Source organism: Cebidichthys violaceus, unplaced genomic scaffold, assembly GCF_023349555.1.
Source record: "Cebidichthys violaceus isolate CVI_PGR_0920_01 unplaced genomic scaffold, fCebVio1.0.p SCAF_35, whole genome shotgun sequence".
Taxonomy (NCBI): domain Eukaryota; kingdom Metazoa; phylum Chordata; class Actinopteri; order Perciformes; family Stichaeidae; genus Cebidichthys; species Cebidichthys violaceus.
The window spans coordinates 2,188,945-2,215,388 of NW_027176539.1; the positions used below are offsets into that span (position 1 = coordinate 2,188,945).

Here is a 26,444-nt window from a genome sequence, read left to right on the forward strand (position 1 = left end):
CAACTTCGTCCCGGTGGTCAACGCGTTTCAGCCCGAGCTCGCGCTGGCTCCGGTGGTCTTCATCCTGTCCGTCACCGCCATCAAGGACCTGTGGGAGGACTACCGGAGACACCGGTCCGACACCGAGATCAACCACATGGACTGTCTGGTCTACAGCAGGTAGGCTGGTTCTGTTGTGGTCCAGAGTCTCATTAGATATTAAAGAAGTAGAAGAACAGAAAGCGATAGAATAACAATATCAACAATAGAATAACAATATCAACAATAGAATAACAATATCAACAATAGAAAAACAATAGAATAACAATATCAACAATAGAATAACAATATCAACAATAGAAAAACAATAGAAAAACAATAGAATAACTTGTATTAGCTCTAACAGAAATAATAGGGTGGAAGAAAGTTTTATTTTGGTAGTTTCCAAACTGTTTACATCCTTAAATAGTCTGAAACTGTTCTGAAGATTAGATAAGTTAAGGTAGTTAAGATAAGTTAAGATAAATTAGTTAAGTCAAGTTAGATAAGTTAAGATAAGGTAGTTAAGAGAAATAAGTTAAGATAAGTAACATTAGATAAGAAGGGTAAGATAAGTTAAGTTAGTTAAGAGAAGTAACAGTTGAGTTGTATCAGAAGTGGACGTCGTCATCGTTGGTTTGTGATGTTTTGAAGTCTTGAGTTTGGCGTTTTGGTCGTCGCCATCTTGGCTTTTTTGCAACCAGTGAACAGGAAGTGACCATATCTGGACTGAGGAGGAGTGACGTAGAGACGCCGTATACGTCTCTGGTAGAGACCTGTCAATCAGCGTGTAGCCCCGCCCCTAAAGCATCCCCTCTTTATGGTGTGTTTGACTCTAAATGGAGCATAATGTACTAAATGAACATCATGCTGTATTGAAGAAGACTGTAAACTAGAGATTGAGACCATAAACTCATGTTTACAATGTTTACTGAGGGAATAAATCAAGAGAGAAGTAGAGTCATTTTAGACTAGACTTCTATACAACCAGAGGAGTCGCCCCCTGGTGGACACTAGAGAGAATGCAGCTTTAACACGTGAAGAACTGACTTCTCTTTACAGACCTGGAGGTTGCCGCCTGGTCTTAGGTTAGACAACCTGTTTCTCTACTGACTGTGTGTGTGTGTGTGTGTGTGTGTGTGTGTGTGTGTGTGTCTAATGAAAAGCAGCACTGTGGTCCTGGTACAGAGCTGACTTCATGGCAGTCAAAAGGCTCAGTGTTTGGAGGCTCCTCACTCGTAGACTGAGTCCTGACTCCAGTTGTTCTGTTGAGGTTTGGACATTATTACACTTCACCTCATCCTCCTGTCTCTACCTGACACCAGCTGAGTGGACTCGTGTCTTCGTCCTCCTCACGGTAGATTAAACGTCTCTGGAGAACTTCAGGTGAACTCGCATCTCATCTCCACACGTGGCAGAGCAGCAGGAAGAGGAGGCTGTATTTATGATCATGAGTATTCCTTCTTTATCAAAGAATGCTAATATTTACAGAGTGTGAGTGATGCTGGCGGATGTGTCCTCCTCTGGTATCAGGACTGATGTAGCTCCCAGGTTCTCCTCAATGTGGTTCTCAAAGATTCAGATGAATGTGAACAGTTTGCTCTTAATCAGCTGTTCAGACTGTTTACAACGTCCACTATCAAGCTGGTCTCACTGATCTTAAAGAGACATTAGAGATGTTCTGTGTGAGGTTCTCCTCCACAGTGTTCTACTCATGTACTGCAGTAGAACAGTGACATGTCTACTGTCTCTTTAAGATCTCTCTGAGCTGACTTGTTCTTCATAAGTGGATCATTGATTAGTGACTCTCTGTTGACTGTAGACCTGAAGATGAACGTTCACACTGGAGCTTCAGGATGATGTGTTTAGAGAACCGCTTCTCTTCTTCAGGAGAACCGCTCCTCTTCTTCAGGAGAACCGCTCCTCTTCTTCAGGAGAACCGCTCCTCTTCTTCAGGAGAACCGCTCCTCTTCTTCAGAAGAACCGCTCCTCTTCTTCAGGAGAACCGCTCCTCTTCTTCAGGAGAACCGCTCCTCTTCTTCAGGAGAGCCGCTCCTCTTCTTCAGGAGAACCGCTCCTCTTCTTCAGAAGAACCGCTCCTCTTCTTCAGGAGAACCGCTCCTCTTCTTCAGGAGAATTGCTCCTCTTCTTCAGTAGAGCCGCTCCTCTTCTTCAGGAGAACCGCTCCTCTTCTTCAGGAGAGCCGCTCCTCTTCTTCAGGAGAGCCGCTCCTCTTCTTCAGGAGAACCGCTCCTCTTCTTCAGTAGAGCCGCTCCTCTTCTTCAGGAGAACCGCTCCTCTTCTTCAGTAAAGCCGCTCCTCCTCTTCAGGAGAGCCGCTCCTCTTCTTCAGGAGAGCCGCTCCTCTTCTTCAGGAGAACCGCTCCTCTTCTTCAGGAGGACCGCTCCTCTTCTTCAGGAGGACCGCTCCTCTTCTTCTGGAGAGCCGCTCCTCTTCTTCAGGAGAACCACTCCTCTTCTTCAGGAGAGCCGCTCCTCTTCTTCAGGACGTGTTGTGAGATGGTCCCCGGTGAGAAGAAGAGGCCTGAGGTGTTCACTGTGACGTCTTGTTCTGCTGACGGTGTAACTTGTGCTTTAATGATGAGTGAAGTCAGAGATAACAGAGTCTACATGTGTGCTCAGTGTTTGATCTACACAATCTCTGTCACATAGAAGAAGATACTCACATTCATCCTTTAATCTGTTTGATGATTATTATTAGTATTATTATTATTATTCATCATTAAACATCGGAAAACGTAGATTTATGTGACCAACAGATGAAAACATAAAGAGATTCAGCAGCTCTTTGTCCTCCAGATATAAATATCAACAACTTCAGGTTTTTAAATTCTAACAACACCTCACACATCAGAGACAACGTTAAAGGTGTGTGTGTGTGTGTGTGTGTGTGTGTGTGTGTGTGTGTGTGTGTGTGTGTGTGTGTGTGTGTGTGTGTGTGTGTGTGTGTGATGAATAAATAACATTAGGAGTGTTTCCTCTCACTTCCTGTTGGAGCTCCAGCTGATGTTTTATTCATCAGGAATGTAACATTGTTCAGAAATATGAAGTCTGATCCGCTCACCAGAGTTACACTCAGTTTACAGGAAGACTACACTCTCTCACACACACACACACACACACACACACACACACGCTCACACACACACACACACACACACGCTCACACACACACACACGCACACACACACTCACTCACACTCACACACACACACACGCACACACACACTCGCTCACACACTCACACACACGCTCACACACACACACACACACACTCGCTCACACACTCACACTCACACACACACACGCTCACACACACTCACACACGCTCACACACACACACACACACACTCGCTCACACACTCACACACACAAACACACACACACACACGCTCACACACACTCACACACACACACACACGCTCACACACACGCTCACACACACACACACACACGCTCACACACACACACACACACGCTCACACACACTCACACACACGCTCACACACACGCACACACACACTCGCTCACACACTCACACTCACACACTCACACACACACTCACACACACACACTGACTGTGTCGACTGGACAGAGAGTGGATGAAGAGATTTACTTAATCGTCGGTGAAGGTGAAGCGTTGTGTTCCTGATAAACTTTTGATGTTTTGTACAGTTGGAGGATTTAATGAGTTTGTGGCATCAAATATGTTTTCTTTCCTGTACAGATTCATGGAGGTCGAGCTGACATTTCTGTCCATAGAAGCACCAGTTATTAATATTAATATTAATAATAATAAGAAGAAGAAGAAGAACTCCACCCTCTGAACATGAAGCAGGCTTTAGGGAGTCTTCCTCTCTGTGTTCTGGTTCTTCTCTGAAAACATCAAGTCCTTCATCTCTAGAACAGAACCATCATGACTAGAAGTAGAACTAGAACATCTTTAGAGCAGAACAGTCATGATGACATCACTCATTAAGAAGAAGAAACAAACACAGTTACATTTCTGTGATCATTTAATTTACAAACATTGAAATCTATAAATATAACAAGTTACTAATGTTACAATAAATAAATAAAATAATAGAGTCTCTACATGTTATGAATATTAATCTATTCACATCTCTCCTCTTCTCTCCTCTCCTCTTCTCTCCTCTCTCCTCTTCTCTCCTCTCCTCTTCTCTCCTCCTCTCTCCTCTTCTCTCCTCTCCTCTTCTCTCCTCCTCTCTCCTCTCCTCTTCTCTCCTCCTCTCTCCTCTCCTCTTCTCTCCTCTTCTCTCCTATTCTGAGTTCACTTCCTGAAGTTCAGTCAAAGTTTCTCTGATGAGATGAGAATCTCTTCACATCTTCTAGAGGGTGAACGATGTGGACTGATGCGGGTTGTTCTGGGTTCAGATAGAGGGTGAACGATGTGGACTGATGCGGGTTGTTCTGGGTTCAGATAGAGGGTGAACGATGTGGACTGATGCGGGTTGTTCTGGGTTCAGATAGAGGGTGAACGATGTGGACTGATGCGGGTTGTTCTGGGTTCAGATGGTTGAAGCTTCCTCTTGTTGTTCCGGCAGAGCGGAGCGACGCTACGTGGAGAAGTTCTGGAAGGAGGTGACGGTGGGAGACTTCATCCGGCTCCGGTGTAACGAGATCCTCCCCGCCGACGTCCTGCTGCTGAGCTCCAGTGACCCGGACCGTCTGTGCCACATCGAGACCGCCACGCTGGACGGAGAGACCAACCTGAAGCAGAGGCAGGTGGTCCGCAGCTTCTCCGACCTGGTGAGGCTCAACGGGTACTCTATGAACCAGTCTCAGTGTAGTCCTGATCCTCTATGAACCAGTCTCAGTGTAGTCCTGATCCTCTATGAACCAGACTCAGTGTAGTCCTGATTCTCTATGAACCAGACTCAGTGTAGTCCTGATCCTCTATGAACCAGTCTCAGTGTAGTCCTGATCCTCTATGAACCAGTCTCAGTGTAGTCCTGATCCTCTATGAACCAGTCTCAGTGTAGTCCTGCAGACTGTCAGACCCTGCTGCAGCAGAATGAGAGGTTTTCTAAAGGGGGTCTGGAGCCTTTAAATCATAGTTTCAGTTTCAGGACTCAGTACTCTGAACGTGTCGTTCCTGTAGCAGAGTGACCTTGTTACTGATACTAAATGTTTCAATGACTCGTTATAACAAGTAGAAGGTTAATGTGGATAACCAATGCTTCAATGACAACAGTGTGTGTGTGTGTGTGTGTGTGTGTGTGTGTGTGTGTGTGTGTGTGTGTGTGTGTGTGTGTGTGTGTGTGTGTGTGTGTGTGTGTGTGTGTAGGATTGTGATTTCGACCCGTTAAAGTACAACGGCGTCATCGAGTGTGAGAAGCCCAACAACGACCTGAACAGGTTCCGAGGCTACATGTGAGTATTGTCTCTTTAAATCATCCGTCCTCTCATCACAGCTGTCACTCAGTGTGAAACTGTCTCCAACTCAAACAGAGTCTGAGCCGCCTCCTTGTGGACCTGGTCTCCTTGTGGACCTGGTCTCCTTGTGGACCTGGTCTCCTTGTGGACCTGGTCTCGGGGTTTGGTCCCGTTTGACGGAGCACATTTTAAAGATGTTTCCTCGTGAGCAGAATGAACTACAGCTGTAGTTCCCAGAGCTCTCTGACAGATAGCCAGCTAGCCTTCGCTATGCTAGGTGGAGCTAAGGAAGTGGTGGCGATCCTTGTAGAGCCACGGCTAGCTGTCTCCCCCCGTTTGCAGTCTCTATGCTAAGCTAAGCTAACAGCTTCCGTCTCTAGCTGCGTATTTCACCAGAGAGTCGACGATCTCCTCGTCAAAGAGAAGCGATGGGAGCGTTTCCCAACACGTTGAACTATTCAGGGTCACGATCGTCAGCGTTTGCTCCGCCCCCTCACACACCTGTACACCTGTCAGGTGTGTCTCCTCACCTCTGACCCGCCCTCACATGGTCACGACGTCTAGTCTTTGCTCAGAAGCAGACCAGATGCTGCAGGTATCTGGGGGGGGGGGGGGTTCTTACATTATGTCCATTGGCACGAGGTGTGATGTCACGACCTCTCTAGCAGAGAAAGTAGTCCCTCTGTGAACTGGCAGCTCTGGGACACAGTCAAGTTTATTCCTAAAATATGACAAGAACCAGTTCAGGAAAGTGTTTTTGTGCTCAGATCTTGAGTCGGGTTTTGGTCGTGAACGGGTTAAAAGTGAGAGTGTGGAGTGAGATGTGAGGGTCAGCGAGGAGGAGGTGAATGATTGACTCTGGGGGGGGGGGGGGGGGGGGTTATCTACTGATCCATTCAATGTTTCACAAGACGACGACATCAACTCACACACCTGTTCACCGTCACACAGGAGGACAGAAACCAGGAAATACTCGTTTTTAAGAAGCAGAAATCAGAGGATTTTGACTCAAACTAATTAATTAATAATAATAATATTAACTTTTATATATGTAACCTTTAAAGACAGCTACAACAAGGCAAAACAACAGTGATGTCCAACAAAAGCCAGACAAATTCAAAAACAGTACGACAAAAATAAAGACATAATAAAGAAATAATTATAACAATGATGAAATGAAAGCAGTAAAAAGACCTCCTTTCCTCCTCTCCTCTTCTCTCTCCCCTCCTCTCCTCTCCTCTCCTCTCCTCAGACTCCATCGTAGCGGCAGCAGAGACGCTCTTTACAAAGACAACCTGCTGCTGAGAGGCTGTACCGTCCGCAACACGGAGGAGGCCGTGGGGATCGTCATTTACGCAGGTGAGCCAGAATAACATGTGAGCCAGAATAACAGGTGAGCCAGAATAACATGTGAGCCAGAATAACAGGTGAGCCAGAATAACATCTGAGCCAGAATAACAGGTGAGCCAGAATAACAGGTGAGCCAGAATAACATCTGAGCCAGAATAACATCTGAGCCAGAATAACAGGTGAGCCAGAATAACAGGTGAGCCAGAATAACAGGTGAGCCAGAATAACAGGTGAGCCAGAATAACATGTGAGCCAGAATAACAGGTGAGCCAGAATAGCAGGTGAGCCAGAATAACATCTGAGCCACAATAACATGTGAGCCAGAATAACAGGTGAGCCAGAATAACAGGTGAGCCAGAATAACATCTGAGCCAGAATAACAGGTGAGCCAGAATAACAGGTGAGCCAGAATAACATGTGAGCCAGAATAACATGTGAGCCAGAATAACAGGTGAGCCAGAATAACATCTGAGCCAGAATAACATCTGAGCCAGAATAACATCTGAGCCAGAATAACATGTGAGCCACAATAACATGTGAGCCAGAATAACATGTGAGCCAGAATAACATGTGAGCCAGAATAACGTGAGCCAGAATATCATGTGAGCCAGAATAGCAGGTGAGCCACAATAACATGTGAGCCAGAATAACAGGTGAGCCAGAATAACAGGTGAGCCAGAATAAAAGGTGAGCCAGAATAACAGGTGAGCCAGAATAACAGGTGAGCCAGAATAGAAGGTGAGCCAGAATAACAGGTGAGCCAGAATAAAAGGTGAGCCAGAATAACATGTGAGCCAGAATAACAGGTGAGCCAGAATAACATGTGAGCCAGAATAACATGTGAGCCAGAATAACAGGTGAGCCAGAATAACATGTGAGCCAGAATAACCCCCCCGTTACACAACGTGTCTCTCAGGTCACGAGACCAAAGCCATGCTGAACAACAACGGGCCGCGCTACAAGCGCAGCAAGCTGGAGCGTCAGATGAACGTGGACGTGTTCTGGTGCGTCATCATCCTGCTGGTCATGTGTCTGTTCACTGCCGTCGGTGAGTTCACGCTTCGTGACAGTCTTTCAAACGTCTCCTCCTCTGAGCTGTGTTAGACCTTGTTGTCGGTGTTCCAGGTCACGGGTTGTGGATGTTTCAGTACGGAGAGAAGAGGCCCGTGTTTGATGTCCTCGGTCCGGAGGGGACGGACTTGTCTCCCGTCATGTCGGCCGTTTATCTCTTCCTCACCATGATCATCGTCTTTCAGGTGAGGAGCCGGAGAGAAGCAGCAAATCACAGCTGTGTTTATTTCACGTCTTTGTCCTCAATCTGGAAGAGCAGAGAGGAAGTCCTCTTCACCCAGAACAGTCTCTCTAACACCAGACAGACAGACAGACAGACAGACAGACAGACAGACAGACAGCTGAGGTTCCTCTGAACAAACACTAACCAGACGTTGGTCTGATAGATAAACAGAGTTCAGGCCGAGCTGCCCTCAAACAGCTCTGACTCATTTCTCCGGAACTACTTTCCTGAAGCGTTGCCTGGAAATGTGTCACTGGGGATTTTACACCGGAGACTACCGGACATCGCCGGGTAACCGTCGTCACCTCTGAGTTACGGTGCATTATGTTGATGAACAGTGGGAGCTGCGTTCACATGCAGACAGAAGACACACATTCTGATGAAACGTTTTGATGTGGAACATTGTATTCATGTTGCACAGCAGTGGAACGTTTAAATAAAGTCACACACTGAGCACAGATAGTGAAGAAATATAACTGACTGTATATTTATATATATTACATTACATTACATTATTTTATATATATATATATATATATATATATAATAATCCTGTAGATGTGATGAAGAACTGATGAGCTCTTCCTCCCCCAGGTGCTGATTCCCATCTCCCTCTTCGTGTCCATTGAGATCGTGAAGGTGTGCCAGGTGTTCTTCATCCACCAGGACTCTGAGCTGTACGACGAGGAGACGGACTCTCGGCTGCAGTGCCGAGCTCTGAACATCACCGAGGACCTGGGTCAGATGCAGTACATCTTCTCCGACAAGACCGGCACGCTGACCGAGAACAAGATGGTGTTCCGCCGCTGCACCGTGGCGGGGGTGGAGTACTCCCATGATGCAAATGGTGTGAGAGAGAGAGAGCGCGCACACACACACACACACACTCGTAAAAAAATAAATAAATAAATAAACTTAAGTTAATTCAACAAATAAAAATAAAACAGAAAAGTGACGACATCACATACAAGCCAGCCTGTAAAGATGTGTTGCATCAAGGTATTAAAGAACGTGCTTTGTGCGTCTTCCAGCCAGAAGACTTGCGATGTACCAGGAGATGGACTCGGAGGAGGAGGAGTGCCCGTCTCACGGCGGCACCCTGCCCAGACGGGACAGCGTGAGCAGCCACCAGAGCCGCGTGGTGCTGCGCTCCCACAGCACCAAGTCCCACCGCAGGACGGGCAGCCGGGCCGAGGCCAAGCGGGCCAGCATCCTGTCCAAGCACACGGCCTTCAGCAGCCCGATGGTCAGCGCCGCCGCCGACACCCGCCGCCGTCCTCGTCCCGTGAGCCGTCCTCTGATTATCCGTCCTCTTGTCTGTCCCGCAGGAGAAAGACGTCACCCCCGACCCTCAGCTGCTGGACAAAGTCAACGAGTGCAGCAGTCAGATGGACTTCATGCGGTTCCACAGCCAGCCCGTCTCCCAGCTGCCCTCGGACCTCGCCGACGTCATGGACTTCTTCATCGCTCTCACCGTCTGCAACACGGTGGTGGTGTCCTCCCCCAACCAGCCGCGGCACAAGGTACTCCTCATCTATAGTTAACAGTTCACCGTTAACCGTCAGAGTGTAAATAAAGTTCCCCGTTAACCGTCAGAGTGTAAATAAAGTTCACCGTTAACCGTCAGAGTGTAAATAAAGTTTAAAGTTAACCAACAGAGTGTAAGTAAAGTTTAACATTAACCATCACAGTGTAAATAAAGTTTAACGTTAACATCACAGTGTAAATAAAGTTTAACGTTAACATCACAGTGTAAATAAAGTTTAACGTTAACATCACAGTGTAAATAAAGTTTAACATTAATTAATAAATCAAGAGAGAAGTAGAGTCATTTTAGACTAGACTTCTATACAACCAGAGGAGTCGCCTCCTGGTGGACACTAGAGAGAACGCAGCTTTAACAGGTGAAGAACTGAAGAACTTTAAAGAACCGGAGGTTGTCTCCTGGTGAAGGAAACAGGACGTTGGTGGTTTCAGGTGTGTCATGTAGAGTTCTTTTGTGCGTTCGTATCGTTGCAGTGAGATGTTGATGGTCAACGTGTCCATGCAGCTTTAACACATGAAGAACTGAAGAACTTTAAAGAACCAATAGGAAGTCATTCTGCTGAAGTCCCACCCTCTTCCTGTTTCTCTCTTTTGAAACATGGGAGTATCTTTTCCATCTTCTGATACAAAGACTTCATTTTGTTTGACGTGATTTGTTTCCCATAAAACGGACCCTGAAGGTTTCATTGTTCTCCCTGGTCTCAGTTAGTGGACCGGGTGTGGTCGTCCTGCTCAGAGGTGATGTATCCTCTCCTGTGGGCGCCTCAGATTAAACTGTGACACATTATTTATGGAGCGCTGGTCGTGTTTGGAGGTTATCTGATAAGATGGGAGGAAATGTAAATCTACAGAAGCTCCGGCCTCTCTGTTTCTGCTCTGTTGTAATTGTTCACGTTTTTATGATGTTGCCCTTGTGGCTTCACCGGGAACCTGAGTGATTTGTGTGTGTGTGTGTGTGTGTGTGTGTGTGTGTGTGTGAGCGTGTGTGTGTGTCACTGCCTCACGGAGCCTTTTCATCAGGACTCGGGTCTTTAAAGCAGCTGGTTCTGGTTTAAAGTGTTTCCCAGAAGCAGCTGAACACTAACGCTGATCAGAGCTGTGAACATCCATCGACTGGTTGTCAACTATTACAGTTTGACAATCAATGAATGGGTTTGAGAGTTCTCTGATTCCAGCTTCTGAAACGTGACTCTGTACTCGTCTGTGAAACGGTAAACTGACAAAACGAGACATGAACATGAGGTCTCACGACGTCCGCTCCTCCCTCCAGGTCCGGATGAGGTTTGAGCTGAAGTCTCCGGTGAAGACCATCGAGGACTTCATCAAGCGCTTCACCCCGAGCCGGCTGACCTCGGGCTCCAACAGCAGCAGCTCCTCCAGCCTCGCCACCAACCGCTCGTCCTCCAACAGGGGCGGCTCCAGCCTGCTGTCGTCGCCCTCCGCCGAGAGCACGCTGACCAAGCTGCAGGAGGAGCGGCAGACCCCCCCGCCCCGCTACGACGGGAAGCCGCGCGGCCCGGAGGACGGCGAGCTGCGCTACGAGGCCGAGTCGCCCGACGAGGCGGCGCTGGTCTACGCCGCCCGGGCCTACAAGTGCTCGCTCGTGGGACGCCTGCCGGACCAGGTGACCGTGGAGCTGCCGCACCTGGGCGAGTTGAACTTCGAGCTGCTGCACACGCTGGGCTTCGACTCCACCAGGAAGCGCATGTCGGTGGTGGTGCGGCACCCTCTGACGGACCAGATCACGGTCTACACTAAAGGAGCGGACTCCGTCATCATGGACCTCATCAAACCCCCCGACGCAGGTAGGAAGCTCCCGTTCACACGGTGGCTGTAGAGCATTGATCCCAGTCTCTGGTAGAGACCTGTCAATCAGCGTGTAGCCCCGCCCCTAAAGCGTCCCCTCTTTATGGTGTGTTTGACTCTAAATGGAGCATAATGTACTAAATGAACATCATGCTGTATTGAAGAAGACTGTAAACTAGAGACTGAGACCATAAACTCATGTTTACAATGTTTACTGAGGGAATAAATCAAGAGAGAAGTAGAGTCATTTTAGACTAGACTTCTATACAACCAGAGGAGTCGCCCCCTGGTGGTCACTAGAGAGAATGCAGCTTCCTTCATGCTCTCTGGTGTAAACTTGTAGGTCACATGTTATGTCAGAAGTATTTTTAGACGCTGCAGCACTGTGATCGTTATTAAAACACTTCCTGTGTTTCCTCTGTGGTCCTAAAACCTGGTTCCACGCTGCTCCAGGTCTGCAGCGTCCTAATGGAGGAGGAGACCAGGTTCTTAGTGTTCCAGGCACACAAAGAGACACACAGCACTTTGTTCCCCTCACTGGCGCTGTGGACACAGTCACCAGACGCCCGTCTGTCCACAGCTCCACACCTTTGTTTTCATTATTCAAACCTTCACGTCTGAAGTGTTTTATTATTATTGATTCATTATTTAACACAAGTATACAGTTATTAATGTACTTTAACTCCTTCCTCTCTGGTCTCTGTAACATAAAGTCTCTCTAGAACAGAACCATGATGACTAGAACCAGAACCATGATGACTAGCGGTAGAACTAGAACATCTTTAGAGCAGAACAGTCATGATGACATCACTCATTAAGAAGAAGAAACACAACTCTATTCTTCTCTCCTATATATGTATAAATAAATATATATATATAAATATATATTTATATATACATTTCTTTACATATATTTATTTATACATATATCTATATATATATTTATTTATTTATATATTCATTTATATATTTTTTTATTTTAAAATTTGTATTTATATAAATAAATACATATATACATATAATATATATTTAATTTATTTATACATATTGATTTATACATATATATATATATATATATATATTTTAATATATATATATTTATTTATACATATATATATTTATGTGTATATATATATATATATATATATATATATATATATATATATATATATATATATTTATTTGTATTTATTTATTGCTATGGAGGCTCAGCAGATACTAGTGTCTGAAGACAGATGGCTGCCATGTGTTTCTTGAGGAGCTCGTTGGCCGTCTGGAATCTCTTAACAAATCTTCTTCTTCTTCTTCTTCTTCTTCTTCTTCTTCTTCTTCTTCTTTAAAGGAAGCTCTAAAGGGAGACGCCAGAAAAAGATCGTCAGCCGGACCCAGAACTACCTGAACCTGTACGCTGCAGACGGACTCCGCACTCTGTGCATCGCTAAGAAGGTAACGAGGACGAGACTCTGAGACCACCAGAAACCTTCTGACCATGTGTCCCAAGCTGTTCATCTACTGTCCTCACAAGCTCCATGTTTGACCCGTTAATACACACCTCCTCCTCCTCCATGAGGGCTGTTTAACAGACGCTGGTGTGTCAATGTCTTCTTGTGTCCATGTCTTCATGTGTCCATGGCTTCATGTGTCCATGTCTTCTTGTGTCCATGTCTTCATGTTTTCTTCTGTCCATGTCTTCATGTGTCCATGTCTTCTTGTGTCCATGTCTTCATGTGTCCATGTCTTCATGTCTTCTTGTGTCCATGTCTTCATGTGTCCATGTCTTCTTGTGTCCATGTCTTCATGTCTTCTTGTGTCCATGTCTTCATGTGTCCATGTCTTCATGTCCCCATGTCTTCATGTGTCCATGTCTTCATGTCTTCTTGTGTCCATGTCTTCATGTGTCCATGTCTTCTTGTGTCCATGTCTTCATGTCTTCTTGTGTCCATGTCTTCATGTGTCCATGTCTTCTTGTGTCCATGTCTTCATGTCCCCATGTCTTCATGTGTCCATGTGTCGATGTCTTCTTGTGTCCATGGCTTCATGTGTCCATGTCTTCATGTGTCCATGTCTTCTTGTGTCCATGTCTTCATGTTTTCTTCTGTCCATGTCTTCATGTGTCCATGTCTTCTTGTGTCCATGTCTTCATGTGTCCATGTCTTCATGTCTTCTTGTGTCCATGTCTTCATGTGTCCATGTCTTCTTGTGTCCATGTCTTCATGTGTCCATGTCTTCATGTCTTCTTGTGTCCATGTCTTCATGTCCCCATGTCTTCATGTGTCCATGTCTTCATGTCCCCATGTCTTCATGTGTCCATGTCTTCATGTCTTCTTGTGTCCATGTCTTCATGTGTCCATGTCTTCTTGTGTCCATGTCTTCATGTCTTCTTGTGTCCATGTCTTCATGTCCCCATGTCTTCATGTGTCCATGTGTCCATGTCTTCTTGTGTCCATGTCTTCATGTGTCCATGTCTTCTTGTGTCCATGTCTTCATGTTTTCTTGTGTCCATGTCTTCATGTGTCCATGTCTTCTTGTGTCCATGTCTTCTTGTGTCCATGTCTTCATGTGTCCATGTCTTCTTGTGTCCATGTCTTCATGTTTTCTTCTGTCCATGTCTTCATGTGTCTATGTCTTCTTGTGTCCATGTCTTCATGTGTCCATGTCTTCTTGTGTCCATGTCTTCATGTCTTCTTGTGTCCATGTCTTCATGTGTCCATGTCTTCATGTCCCCATGTCTTCTTGTGTCCATCACACAGGTCCTGAGTAAAGAGCAGTATGCCTGCTGGCTGCAGCGCCACCTGGAGGCTGAGACGGCCATCCAGGGACGAGAGGAGCTGCTGTTTGACTCGGCGCTGAGACTGGAGACGAACCTCCAGCTCCTGGGTAGATGTTTGATTTATTTAAAGGGACAGTGTGGTCCATAGTCGGTATGTTAAACAGACAGGAGGACCAGCATGGGAGCAATGCAGACCCTTCTGATCTCTACATCTACTAACCCTCCCCCCCCCTCCCCCACAGGAGCGACGGGCATTGAGGACCGGCTGCAGGACGGCGTTCCTGAAACCATAGCGTCTCTGCGGAGAGCCGGCCTGCAGATTTGGGTTCTGACGGGAGACAAACAGGAGACGGCCGTCAACATCGCGTACGCCTGTAAGCTGCTGGACCCGGAGGAGGAGATCCTCACTCTGAACGCTGATTCTCATGTGAGTTCACCAGGAGACAACCTCCGGTTCTTTAAAGTTCTCCTGTTCTTCATGAGTTAAAGCTGCATTCTCTCTAGTGTCCACCAGGGGGCGACTCCTCTGGTTGTATAGAAGTCTAGTCTAAAATGACTCTACTTCTCTCTTGATTTATTTCCTCAGTAAACATTGTAAACATGAGTTTATGGTCTCAATCTCTAGTTTACAGTCTTCTTCAATACAGCATGATGTTCATTTAGTACATTATGCTCCATTTAGAGTCAAACAGACCAGAAAGCAGGAGATGATTTAGGGGCGGGGCTACACAGTGATTGACAGGTCTCTACGTCACTCCTCCTCAGTCCAGATATGGTCACTTCACTTTACTCCACAGACATGAGATATTATCAAACTCTCACCGAGAGAATATAAAACACCGACGTTGCAACGTACTTCAGACCTGCTGCACATCTGTTGTCCAGATGTGCAGCAGGTCTGATGTCTGCTGACTGTGATCCTGAACCCTCTGTGTCTCTGAACCAGGAGGCGTGTGCGTTGCTGCTGGAGGAGAGTCTACACTACATTCAGGCCAAATTCCTCTGCAGCTCCTCGGACCAAGCCGCCAAGTCCTTCCACACTAGCTTCTCCCCCTTTGAGATCTACCCTTCCTCCTTCTCCTCCTCCTCCCCCCACGACGCTCCCTTTGCGGTGCACCGGCTGGGCCTGGTGATCGACGGCCGGACCCTGGCCTACGCCCTGGACCGGAGTCTGGAGGATCAGTTCCTGGCGGTGGCGCGGAGCTGCCGCTCGGTGCTGTGCTGCCGCTCCACGCCGCTCCAGAAGAGCACCGTGGTCCAGCTGGTGAGGACCAAGCTGAAGGTGATGACCCTCGCCATCGGTGAGTGAGACGCACGTTCAGATAGAAACACCTCGAGGTCACCGGTAGACCCGCACCAACACCTCAAGGTCACCGGTAGACCTGCACCACGTCCACAGTGAACACCTGACGTGTTGTTGGTGTCACACGTGATTTTTAGCATCAGAAGCTAAAAAAACTAAATATTCATATTTCAATGAGCTCCCACAATGCATCACTGTAAGATGACCCTGCAGCAATTACTATCCGAACACAAAGTCCTGAAGCATCCTGAAACCATTTGATCTTTACCCTCAATAATCTTCTTCATCGTCTTCATCTTCTTCTTCGTCGTCAATGTTGCCTTCGTTGTCTGTGTCTCATTCTTCTTCTCCAAATTTTTCTTCTTCTTCTTCTTGTCCTTCTCCTTCTTCTTCACCAAATTGTTGTCCTTCTCCTTCTTCTCCTTCTTCTTGTCCTTCTTCTTCTTGTTCTTCTTCTTCATCTTCTTCTTGTCCTTCTTCTTCTCCATCTTCTTGTCCTTCTCCTTCTTCTTGTCCTTCTTCTTCTCCATCTTCTTGTCCTTCTTCTTCTTCTTCTTCTTCTCCTTCTCCTTCTTCTTCTTCTTCTTCTTCTCCTTCTCCTTCTTCTTGTCCTTCTTCTTCTCCATCTTCTTGACCTTCTTCTTCTCCTTCTTCTTCTTCTTTTTCTTCTGTAGTGTTGATCTGGTCAGTTTTTTGTTGTCTTACTATCAAACTGTTTGAAGCATTAACAGCGTTGTGTTAACATGAGTGTACTTTGTTTAAAAAGTGCACCCCCTCCTCCTCCTCCTCCTCCTCCTCCTCCTCCTCCTCACTGCGTCCTGTCAGAGGTCCGTTGGGTCACGTTAGTGCTGAAGCTCTTCCTCTCCATGGAGCTGTACTGATGGAGGTGACTGCAGGACGTCGGTGTGACGTACTTCTCTCTGGAGGATCTACTTTATGCCAGCAGAGCGTTTCTCTGTCATTGCTACGAGAGCAGTAAACACTCTGTGATTACACATCTCTGTGAGGACGGAGGAGGTGGAGGAGGAGGAGGTGGAGGTGGAGGAGGAGGAGGAGGGTTCTCCACCTCCTGCAGTCAGTAAATATTAACCTTCACAGAACATTTCACTGTATCTGTTGTCTTTCTATTGAAGCAAATTAAAGGAACAGAAGAAGAAAACAATATCAGGAATGAATACGTCCTGATTCAGCTGCTTCAAAATAAAAGAATTTAGAATCAGGGGCTTTAATTTTGAAGAATTTATGGGAAGGTGTGTGTTAGCGAATTAGAAAGAGTTTGTTTACAACTATTGTTCAATAAGAGAAGTTACTAATGCTGCAGGGAGGAGGAGCACGTCTTCAATCTCTTCAAGAACTCCGCCTCCTTCGTTTCTCTCCTCACCTCCATGTTTCTCTCCTCACCTCCATTGTTTCTCTCCTCACCTCCTTTGTTTCTCTCCTCACCTCCTTTGTTTCTCTCTTCACCTCCTGTAGTAAAGAAGGACATTAAAAAGAACAGACAGCTCATGAATCTCTCTCCCTCCCCCCTCCCTCCCTCCTCTCAGGTGATGGGGCCAATGATGTCAGCATGATCCAGGTAGCAGATGTGGGCGTCGGCATCTCTGGACAGGAGGGCATGCAGGTAAGGAGACACCCGAGCTAACGAGGAGGAGAGGAGAGGAGGAGGAGATGAGGAGACAGGGATTATTTTAGAGTTTTAGAGTCCAGCGTCACCTCCTCCTCTAACAGTGTCACCTCCTCCTCCTCTAGCGGCGTCTCACCTCCTCCTCCTCTAACGGCGTCTCACCTCCTCCTCCTCTAACGGCGTCTCACCTCCTCCTCTAACGGCGTCTCACCTCCTCCTCCTCTAACGGCGTCTCACCTCCTCCTCCTCTAACGGCGTCTCACCTCCTCCTCCTCTAACGGCGTCTCACCTCCTCCTCCTCTAACGGCGTCTCACCTCCTCCTCCTCTAACAGCGTCTCACCTCCTCTTCCTCTAACGGCGTCTCACCTCCTCCTCTAACGGCGTCACCTCCTCTCTTTATGACTCCGTCTACACCAGATTCTCTCCCGCTCTGAGTTCATGACCTCAGCAGCTGACAATAGTTTAGCCCCGCCCCCTGCTCACAGCTTAGCCCCGCCCCCTGCTCACCGAGATCCTCGGTTAGGATCCGGTGAGTCTTCGGAGGCTCTGCTGTGCTGCAGGACACCGAGACATCTGTTAAAGTGTCCCGTCCTCACATTAATCATCTTTAATCACGTTGGCTCTTAACGAGACGCTTGTTTCTCATCCGGCCTCCCGTCTCTACCAGGAGCTCTTCATCTTCATCTTCATCAACACAGATCTGTTGTTCCTCCTGTTGATCTTAAAGGATCCGTTCAGGATGTGAGTGATGAGGCCTCCTGGACCTCTGAGTGAGACGTTGATGGATGAGACGCTCAGCTTCCTGCTGCTGTAACGACGTCTCCCTGAAGGAGGACGACTCCTTTAAAGATTGTTCCCACTCAGGGTTGATTAGACAGAGCCCGACGTGTCCTTCACTCCTTTCCTTCACTCCTTTCCTTCGAGGAAGCACCGGTGTTTCCTTTAGGAAGTGTTTTCATCACATGTGAACAAATAGAAGAGGAGCGACACCCAGCTGGACCATCTCAAACCACGACTGGTCTGTACAAACCTCCTCCCAGCAGCACCTCCTCCCAACAGCGTCGCCTCCTCCCAACAGCACCTCCTCCTCCCAAAAGCGCCGCCTCCTCCCAACAGCGCCTCCTCCCAACAGCGCCTCCTCCTCCCAAAAGCGCCTCCTCCTCCCAAAAGCGCTGCCTCCTCCCAACAGCACCCTCCTCCTCCCAAAAGCGCCGCCTCCTCCCAAAAGCGCCGCCTCCTTCCAACAGCGCCGTCTCGTCTTAACAGCGCCTCCTCCTCCCAAAAGCGCTGCCTCCTCCCAACAGCACCTCCTCCTCCCAAAAGCGCCGCCTCCTCCCAACAGTGCCTCCTCCCAAAAGCGCTGCCTCCTCCAACAGCACCTCCTCCTCCCAACAGCGCCGCCTCCTCCAAACAGAGCCGCCTCCTCCCAACAGCGCCGCCTCCTCTTAACAGCGGCGCCTCCTCCCAACAGTGCCTCCTCCTCCCAAAAGCGCTGCCTCCTCCCAACAGCACCTCCTCCTCCCAACAGCGCCGCCTCCTCCCAACAGCGCCGCCTCCTCCCAACAGCGCCTCCTCCTTCCAACAGCACCGCCTCCTCCCAACAGCGCCGCCTCCTCCCAACAGCGCCGCCTCCTTTTAACAGCGCCGCCTCCTCCCAACAGCGCCTCCTCCTCCCAAAAGCGCCGCCTCCTCCCAACAGCGCCGCCTCCTCTTAACAGCGCCGCCTCTGCCAACAGCGCTGCCTCCTCTTAACAGCGCCGCCCTCCTCCCAACAGTGCCTCCTCCTCCCAAAAGCGCTGCCTCCTCCCAACAGCGCCTCCTCCTCCCAAAAGCGCCGCCTCCTTCCAACAGCGCCGCCTCCTCCCAACAGCGCCGCCTCCTCTTAAAAGCGCTGCCTCCTCCCATCAGCGCCGCCTCCTCCAAATTTAAATTGAATTAATTGTGGGAATATATATAAATTGTCTCGTTTGTTAAATACCTTTTCCCTCGACTCCTCTTTCCTCGTGGCTGCTCGAGGAAAGGAATCGAGGAGGCAGCAGACTGACTGTCCCCTCTGGTGTCTTCCAGGCGGTGGGATGGCAGTGACTTTGCTCTGCCACGTTTCCGGTACCTCCAGAAGCTCCTGCTGGTCCACGGTCACTGGTGCTACTCCAGACTGGCCAACATGATCCTGTACTTCTTCTACAAGAACGCAGTGAGTCTTTACCTTCAGTGTGTCTTCGTCTCACGGCGTCAATCTTCAGTGTGTCCTCGTGTGAATTGGTCCCTCGCGTTCCCTCAGATGTTCGTGGCGCTCATCTTCTGGTACCAGTTCTACTGCGGGTTCTCCGGTTCTGCCATGATCGACCAGTGGTACCTCATCTTCTTCAACCTGATGTTCTCCGCCTTCCCACAACTCGTCACCGGCACTCTGGACAAAGACGTGTCGGCGGAGACGCTCCAACAGCTACCTCAGCTCTACGTGAACGGACAGAACTCTGAGGTTTACTTCCTGTTTACAGATCCGTGTTTACGTTGAATGTTAGCTTGTTAGCATTTAGCTCACGTTAGCGCTGAGCCTCCGTTTGTTTCCTGACTGAGACTCTCTCTTTGTCGGTGCAGGAATATAAACCGTACATGTTCTGGATGAACATGATCGACGCCTTCTACCAAAGTCTGGTCTGCTTCTTCATCCCCTACTTTGTGAGTTTTCATGTAGCGTTGGGTTCATGATGCTGAGGGCCGGCGCTCAGGAGCTACAGACTCAGTATTCAGCTCTCTAGTGAACTCTTTATTTATGTTGAGGTGGAAAGTGAAATGTGTATTAATGTGCTCTGTTAAATGAATGAATAATTAGATTAATAAATAAATAAATCAGTTGTTCTTCACTTTATCTCCTCGCTGATCTTACTAACTCCTCCCCTCTTCCTTTCTTCCTCTTCCTCCCAGGCCTACGCTGACTCTGATGTGGATCTGTTTACATGGGGGACTCCCATCACCACCCTCGCTTTACTCACCATCCTGGTCCACCTGGGCATTGAGACCAAAACCTGGGTAAGAACCGGAAGTCTCTCTCTCTCTCTCTCTCTCTCTCTCTCTGTGTCTCTCTCTCTCTCTCTCTCTGTGTCTCTCTCTCTCTCTCTCTCTGTGTCTCTCTCTCTCTCTCTCTCTCTCTCTCTCTCTCTCTCTCTCTCTCTCTCTGTGTCTCTCTCTCTCTCTCTCTCTCTCTCTCTCTCTCTGTGTCTCTCTCTCTCTCTCTCTCTGTGTCTCTCTCTCTCTCTCTCTCTCTCTCTCTCTCTCTCTCTCTCTCTGTGTCTCTCTCTCTCTCTCTCTCTCTCTCTCTCTCTCTGTCTTTCTCTCTCTCTCTCTGTCCCTGTCTCTCTCTCTCTCTCTCTCTCTCTCTCTCTCTCTCTCTGTCTCTCTCTCTCTCTCTCTCTCTCTGTGTCTCTCTCTCTCTCTGTCCCTGTCTCTCTCTCTCTCTCTGTCCCTGTCTCTCTCTCTCTCTCTCTCTCTCTCTCTCTCTCTGTTCCTGTCCCTGTCTCTCTCTCTCTCTCTCTCTCTCTCTCTCTCTCTCTGTTCCTGTCCCTGTCTCTCTTTCTCTCTCTCTCTGTCTCTCTCTCTGTCTCTCTCTCTCTCTCTCTCTCTCTCTCTCTCTCTCTCTCTCTCTCGCTCTCTGTGTGATTAGATTGGATCAGAGAAGCTCTTTTTATTGGTCATGTTGACAGCTCGTCTCTTGGTTCCTCTTGGTTCCTCTCATAGATCTCATAAACCTCCTCTGTTAATGCTGAGGCTGTAAATTAACCCTTAACTTCCTTTAACATCTACCTTCCTGTACGTGATGCGTTCACATCTGTGATGCTGCATGCTGGGTAAACAGCTGTGACAGTCAATTAACGGAATCTGAGAAGACAGCAGCTGTGTGTGTGTGTGTGTGTGTGTGTGTGTGTGTGTGTGTGTGTGTGTGTGTGTGTGTGTGTGTGAGAGTGTGACTGTATTAATTGGTTTTATTGAGCTTCTTAAAGGGACAGTTCACCAATCAGTAGATATTGACTCCAGAAATAATCCCGTGTTCCTGAAGATAGTCCACAGAGATGAACTGTTTCATAAAGTGATGATATGTTTACAGCTCGCTCTGCTGCCCCTCAGTGGCCACAAACAGTCACTGCAGCTTTAAATGACATTTAATGTCTGTTGTACTTTAAACATTTTAAATTGTACTGATACTTGAGTACCTGTGTCCTCTGTGTGTCCTCTGTGTGTCCTCTGTGTGTCTCTGTCTCTGTAGACGTGGATGAACTGGACCTCCATCTCCTTCAGCATGCTCTTGTTCTTCACGGTGTCTCTGAGTTACAACGCTTCCTGTCCCGCCTGCTTCTCCCCCTCCAACCCGTACTGGAGCATGCAGAGGCTGCTGCAGGACCCGCTCTTCTACCTGCTGTGTGTGCTCACACCTGTGGCCGCGCTGCTGCCCAGGTACGTCCTGCTGAATAACTATTGAGAAGTTCACACAGAAACTGTAAAGGAACAAAAGCATAAAAGACAGACAGACAGACAGACAGGTGATTTAGTTTTACATATAAATAGGTTTTTTAATGTTTTTTAAAGAGGCAGATCATCAGTATAAAGCACAACCTTTTATCATTAAATACAGTACTTCTATTATATACATATATAATATATAGTTATATATTTAACCAATCTACTTCCTGTTTAAAGCTCTCAGTGTGGAGTCGTCCTTGAATGTCTCTGAGCTTCTATCAGCTCCAGATGTTTTTCTCCTCGTCTGTTTCTGTTTTCCTCTCCAGATATTTCTACCGGGCGTGTCAGGGCTCGTTGTTCCCGAACCCCGTCCAGGTGGGCAGACGGTTGGATCAACTCCCGGCTGAGACCCGCGGGAACATCCTGAGCCTCGGGGGGGTCGTGGGAGGGGGGGCGGCGGCCCCCGAGCCACGCTTCCTGTCCCTCGCAAAGCCGTCCGCCGGAGACCGCCGGAGAAGAGACGGAGACGACCCGTACGCGGTGGATCCCGCAGAGAAGGACACGCTTCCTTACACCAAAGACGCCGCCGAGTGTCCCCCCAAAGACTCCCAGTGTCCCCCCAAAGACTCCGAGTGTCCCCCCAAAGACTCCCAGTGTCCCCCCAAAGACTCCCAGTGTCCCCCCAAAGACTCCCAGTGTCCCCCCAAAGACTCCGAGTGTCCCCCCAAAGACTCCCAGTGTCCCCCCAAAGACTCCGAGTGTCCCCTCAAAGACTCCCAGTGTCCCCCCAAAGACTCCCAGTGTCCCCCCAAAGACTCCGAGTGTCCCCCCAAAGACTCCCAGTGTCCCCCCAAAGACTCCGAGTGTCCCCTCAAAGACTCCCAGTGTCCCCCCAAAGATTCCGAGCGTCCCCCCAAAGACTCCGAGCGTCCCCCCAAAGACTCCGAGTGTCCCCCCAAAGACTCTGAGTGTCCCCCCGAGACGTTAGAGACGTTGGACGTGAGCTGGGTGACCTCCACGCCTCAGACGGCCAGCGTCCAGCTCGGCCTTCCTCCCGACGAAGACTCCACATGCGTCAGATACTGCAGGACGTCTTCTGACCGCGAGGGTCCTCCGGCACCGCACGCCGTCGTCCTGTGACGTCTCCGGAGTCCGACACGAAAAACTCCAATTTGCACAAAAGTTTTTATATATAAGCAGAAACAAAAAGTCTAATTTTATTGTATTTTTCAGCAGATTCTGAAAGAGGTACTTTATATCGTGGATGCTTGTTGAGGCTCTAAGTCTGAAGAACTGGAATGTTTTTGTTTCAAAGATGCATCTCAGAAGTCCATCAGGTTCCTTCAAGACATTCCAGACATTTCATTATGTTTCTGTTTGTTCACATTTTAGAGATCAGAGTTTGTTTGTTTTATCTGTTGCTATAGAAACATGTTTCAGTGTTTGATCTTTACACGAGTCAGACATCAATCATTCACTACATTCCACTGAATAACCATGAGAGCTACAATCTACCAGCAATGATGCTGTGTGGGGACATCAGTCTGATCACACACTCACATTGTGGGGACTCTACTGTTTTTGGTGGACAAAGTGTACGTCAGGTTAAACTAAATCAAGACATCTCATGGTGAAGACTTGGTTAAAGGTTAGGTTTTGGATGGTAGCGGTTATTGTTAGTCTCCAGGAAATCAATCTTATGTCCCCAAAAAGTCATGAAAACATGACGTGTGTGTGTGTGTGTGTGTGTGTGTGTGTGTGTGTGTGTGTGTGTGTGTGTGTGTGTGTGTGTGTGTGTGTGTGTGTGTGTGTGTGTCTGTGTGTGTGTGTGTGTGTGTGTGTGAGAGATCTGACAGCCAGTTTCACGTTAAAAGAAAAGTTTTGACATTTTGGGAAATCCTTTAATCTGCTTTGTTGAAGCCACAAGTTTAATACGAAAGCTAGCAGCTAGCTGTGGCTAAAGCTAGCCTGACGTCTAAACTCACTAATGTCGCGTCTTCTTTGTTTAAAAGTCCAGTTTGTAGCATTTAGTGGCGTCTGTTGTCTTACCTTTAAGGAGCTGCAGGCGGAGTCTGCCATGTTTCTACAGGAGCCCAGAAGAGACAAACCAAACTCTGTAGAGAGAGACTCTCGTGTTGGGATGTTCAGTTGGTTCAGTCTGCAGCTTCACCACTAGAGGTCACTAAATCTCACACACTGCTCCTTTAATTTATACTAAACCTTTTTAAACTTCTTTTAAAAAAAATTCTAGAAGAAATGAAACTCCTGTAGAACCACAAAGTGTTGTTTTTATACAGATTAAACAGAGAAGATGTGTTACTGAACTTCTGCTTCTTACATTTGATGTCTTTGTTTTATGCCTGTTTTCCTGTTTTTTGCCTTTATGCTAAGCTAAGCTAACCTTCTCCTTGGCTGCAGTGTAAATCTTCTCATCAAACTCTCAGTAAGACACCAAATCATATTTCCCAAAATGTCAAACTGTTCCTTTAAACAGCGTTTCATCTCGATTCATAAACATAATTTTTTTTACTTGAAGCTCTGTTCATCAGCTGTTCTTTATTCTGGAGCTCGGCTGTAAAACCAAAAACAAGAAGCTCAACGGAGAAAGAAAGTCTTTTCCCAAATGTTCAAGACGCCGCTTTGAGATTTAAGTTTGCACTTTGAAAGCCTCGTTTCTGAGTTTCTGAGTTTCCGTTGAGGATCGTTGTTGTTCAGCGTGAACGTTTTGACCGTTTGTTTGATGTTTTAAAGCAGCAGCACCTTTAACGTTTGATTGTCGTATCTCTTTGCAGTACATTTTTATAAAGTGTATCATTTACCAAAGATCTTTTATATTCCTGTTTATTCTGAGCAATAGTAAGCGCCTCAAACACTGGATGAGAAGAAGATATTCCTTTCTTCTTTGTTTTATAGCTTCAGGCTGGAATGTGAAGCTCCAGTCGGTTCACGGCTCAATTTCCAACATTCACAAATTCCACGCGGCCTTGAACACATCGGAGCTGATTCGATGGTTATTGTTCACCAGTATTTTGGTCATTTTAAGTTTCTCTTCTGCTCTTTGAGCACATGGAGGCTAAAATAACAAAGTATTCATCCTCTGCTACCTGAACATGTACTCTGCTTAATAAAACGTCTCAGTCCTCAAACTTCATGTTCACCGTCTTTAAACAAACTCATATTTATTGTGTTTATCTGTGTTTAAATTAAATGTTACAAGATCTTTATGTTTATATGATAGAAACATATAACTTTAACTGCAACACTACAGCTTTAATAACAGTTACTTTACTACACATCCAATGAAACAGTATTTATGTGGATCTTATGAATGTGACTCCAGACGTGTGTCTTTGGTCTCACATTAGCTGCTACATGCTACATTATGTTCACCTCATAGAAACACACCGCTACACCTCAGTACTGTCACTTTAAGGCTGGAGGAGAGAGAACTTTGAACTGAAACATAAACGTGGGAGGTTTGTGCTTTTATAATTATTATAAAATGATTCATCAACAGAACAACAGGTAAAGACAAGAGTGCAGGTCACTGCTGGTCCTGACCGTAACTCTGTGTTGGCTGCTTTATTCCCGCAGGATACTACTACTACTACTACTACTACTATGACTACTACTACTACTACTACTACTACTACAACTGAACCGTTCATGATGCTGAGAGGTTTGAACCTCCTGACAGACTGAAGCTTCCACAGAGCTGCAGAGAAACGAGTCGTGTTGCTGGACGTTTTTGAAGCCTCAAATTCTGTGATTACGGCCGTCGCCATCTTGGTTTTTTTGCAACCAGTGAAGTATAGACTTCTATACAAATAATGATGAGTCCTCTTCATCACTGTAAACCAGCCGGACTGATCAGCTGTCAGCACATCATTGTTATAAGAATTCACGGGAACGATTAATAAAATACTTGAACGGGCTTCACTCCTTCATTTCCTCTTCATTAGTTTATTTTTAGAGCAGTTCCACAGAAGCTGACGGAGTTTGATTTGCATTTTATTTTATTCGTGTCGTTAAAGTGGCCTTCATCTGCTCCAGTGAAGCCGTCAGAGAGGTGCATTGTGGGAAGCGCTGAGTCCTTTAAACCAGTGGATCTGGATCACTTGTGGTTCTCTCTGAGGCTCCAGATGTTCAGCTTCATGGCTCCTCTTTATTCTGATGAATCCGTCCAACAGGAAGGACGAACGAGACAGGAATTATTAATAATGTTATCATATCAGGAGTCACCGGGACGGGCCGCTCGGGGCGAGTGAAGTGGAAGATCTAGCAACTCACTCACCTCCTAGCGTTGTTTCCTAACCACTTTCCCTTGACCTCGACTGAAGACGCCATGAGGAGAAGGAAAGATGTGAAGAATTAATAAGGATTTATCTAAACTTTCACTAAAGTTTCATGGCGATCCATCCAACAGACTAAAGACTAAATTCAATCTCATGGTGCTGCTACAGGAAGAGTCATTGGATCAGTCCGTAGGATTCATCCTCTGGGGACCATGAATGTCTGCACAGAGGATTGTGCCAGTAGATGTTCAGATGATTTAAAGTGGACGGTGGACGAGAGGAAGCTCAAGGGGATCAACAAAGTCCCAACGGTTCATCCTCTGGGGACCATGAACAACAGTTCAGTTTGGACCTTCATAGAAAGTGAAACTGAACAGAGAGGAGCAGGAACACGTTTCAAACCGAGACGTCAGCAGACTCCTCGTCTTCTGCCTCGTCAACCTTTCAGTCGGCGGTTCGTTGCGATGATGTCATCGCTCACGCTCTGCTGAGGTGTTGAAATCCCTCTGAGCTGCTGACGGTCTGATCCCAGAAGACAAAACCTCCAGGAATCTCTTCATGAA

The 26,444-nt window shown here is 47.2% G+C and overlaps 1 protein-coding gene across 1 annotated transcript in view; it reads left to right on the forward strand.

Moving 5' to 3' along the window:
* The window catches only part of atp10a (ATPase phospholipid transporting 10A), a 25,396-nt gene extending 678 nt beyond the window's left edge, over positions 1 to 24,718 (forward strand). Inside the window, 21 exon segments of the mRNA XM_068725324.1 lie at positions 1 to 159; positions 4,604 to 4,808; positions 5,347 to 5,432; positions 6,688 to 6,794; positions 7,702 to 7,833; positions 7,911 to 8,041; positions 8,674 to 8,926; positions 9,111 to 9,325; positions 9,408 to 9,602; positions 10,895 to 11,429; positions 12,773 to 12,876; positions 14,181 to 14,307; positions 14,443 to 14,627; positions 15,147 to 15,501; positions 17,048 to 17,124; positions 19,161 to 19,322; positions 19,410 to 19,610; positions 19,730 to 19,810; positions 20,057 to 20,161; positions 21,393 to 21,580; positions 21,913 to 24,718. The exon segment at positions 1 to 159 is cut by the window's left edge and continues 678 nt beyond it. Coding sequence (XP_068581425.1) covers positions 1 to 159; positions 4,604 to 4,808; positions 5,347 to 5,432; positions 6,688 to 6,794; positions 7,702 to 7,833; positions 7,911 to 8,041; positions 8,674 to 8,926; positions 9,111 to 9,325; positions 9,408 to 9,602; positions 10,895 to 11,429; positions 12,773 to 12,876; positions 14,181 to 14,307; positions 14,443 to 14,627; positions 15,147 to 15,501; positions 17,048 to 17,124; positions 19,161 to 19,322; positions 19,410 to 19,610; positions 19,730 to 19,810; positions 20,057 to 20,161; positions 21,393 to 21,580; positions 21,913 to 22,726 — 4,417 coding nt within the window. The 3' untranslated portion in view covers positions 22,727 to 24,718.
* The last annotated feature ends 1,726 nt before the right edge of the window (positions 24,719 to 26,444 follow it).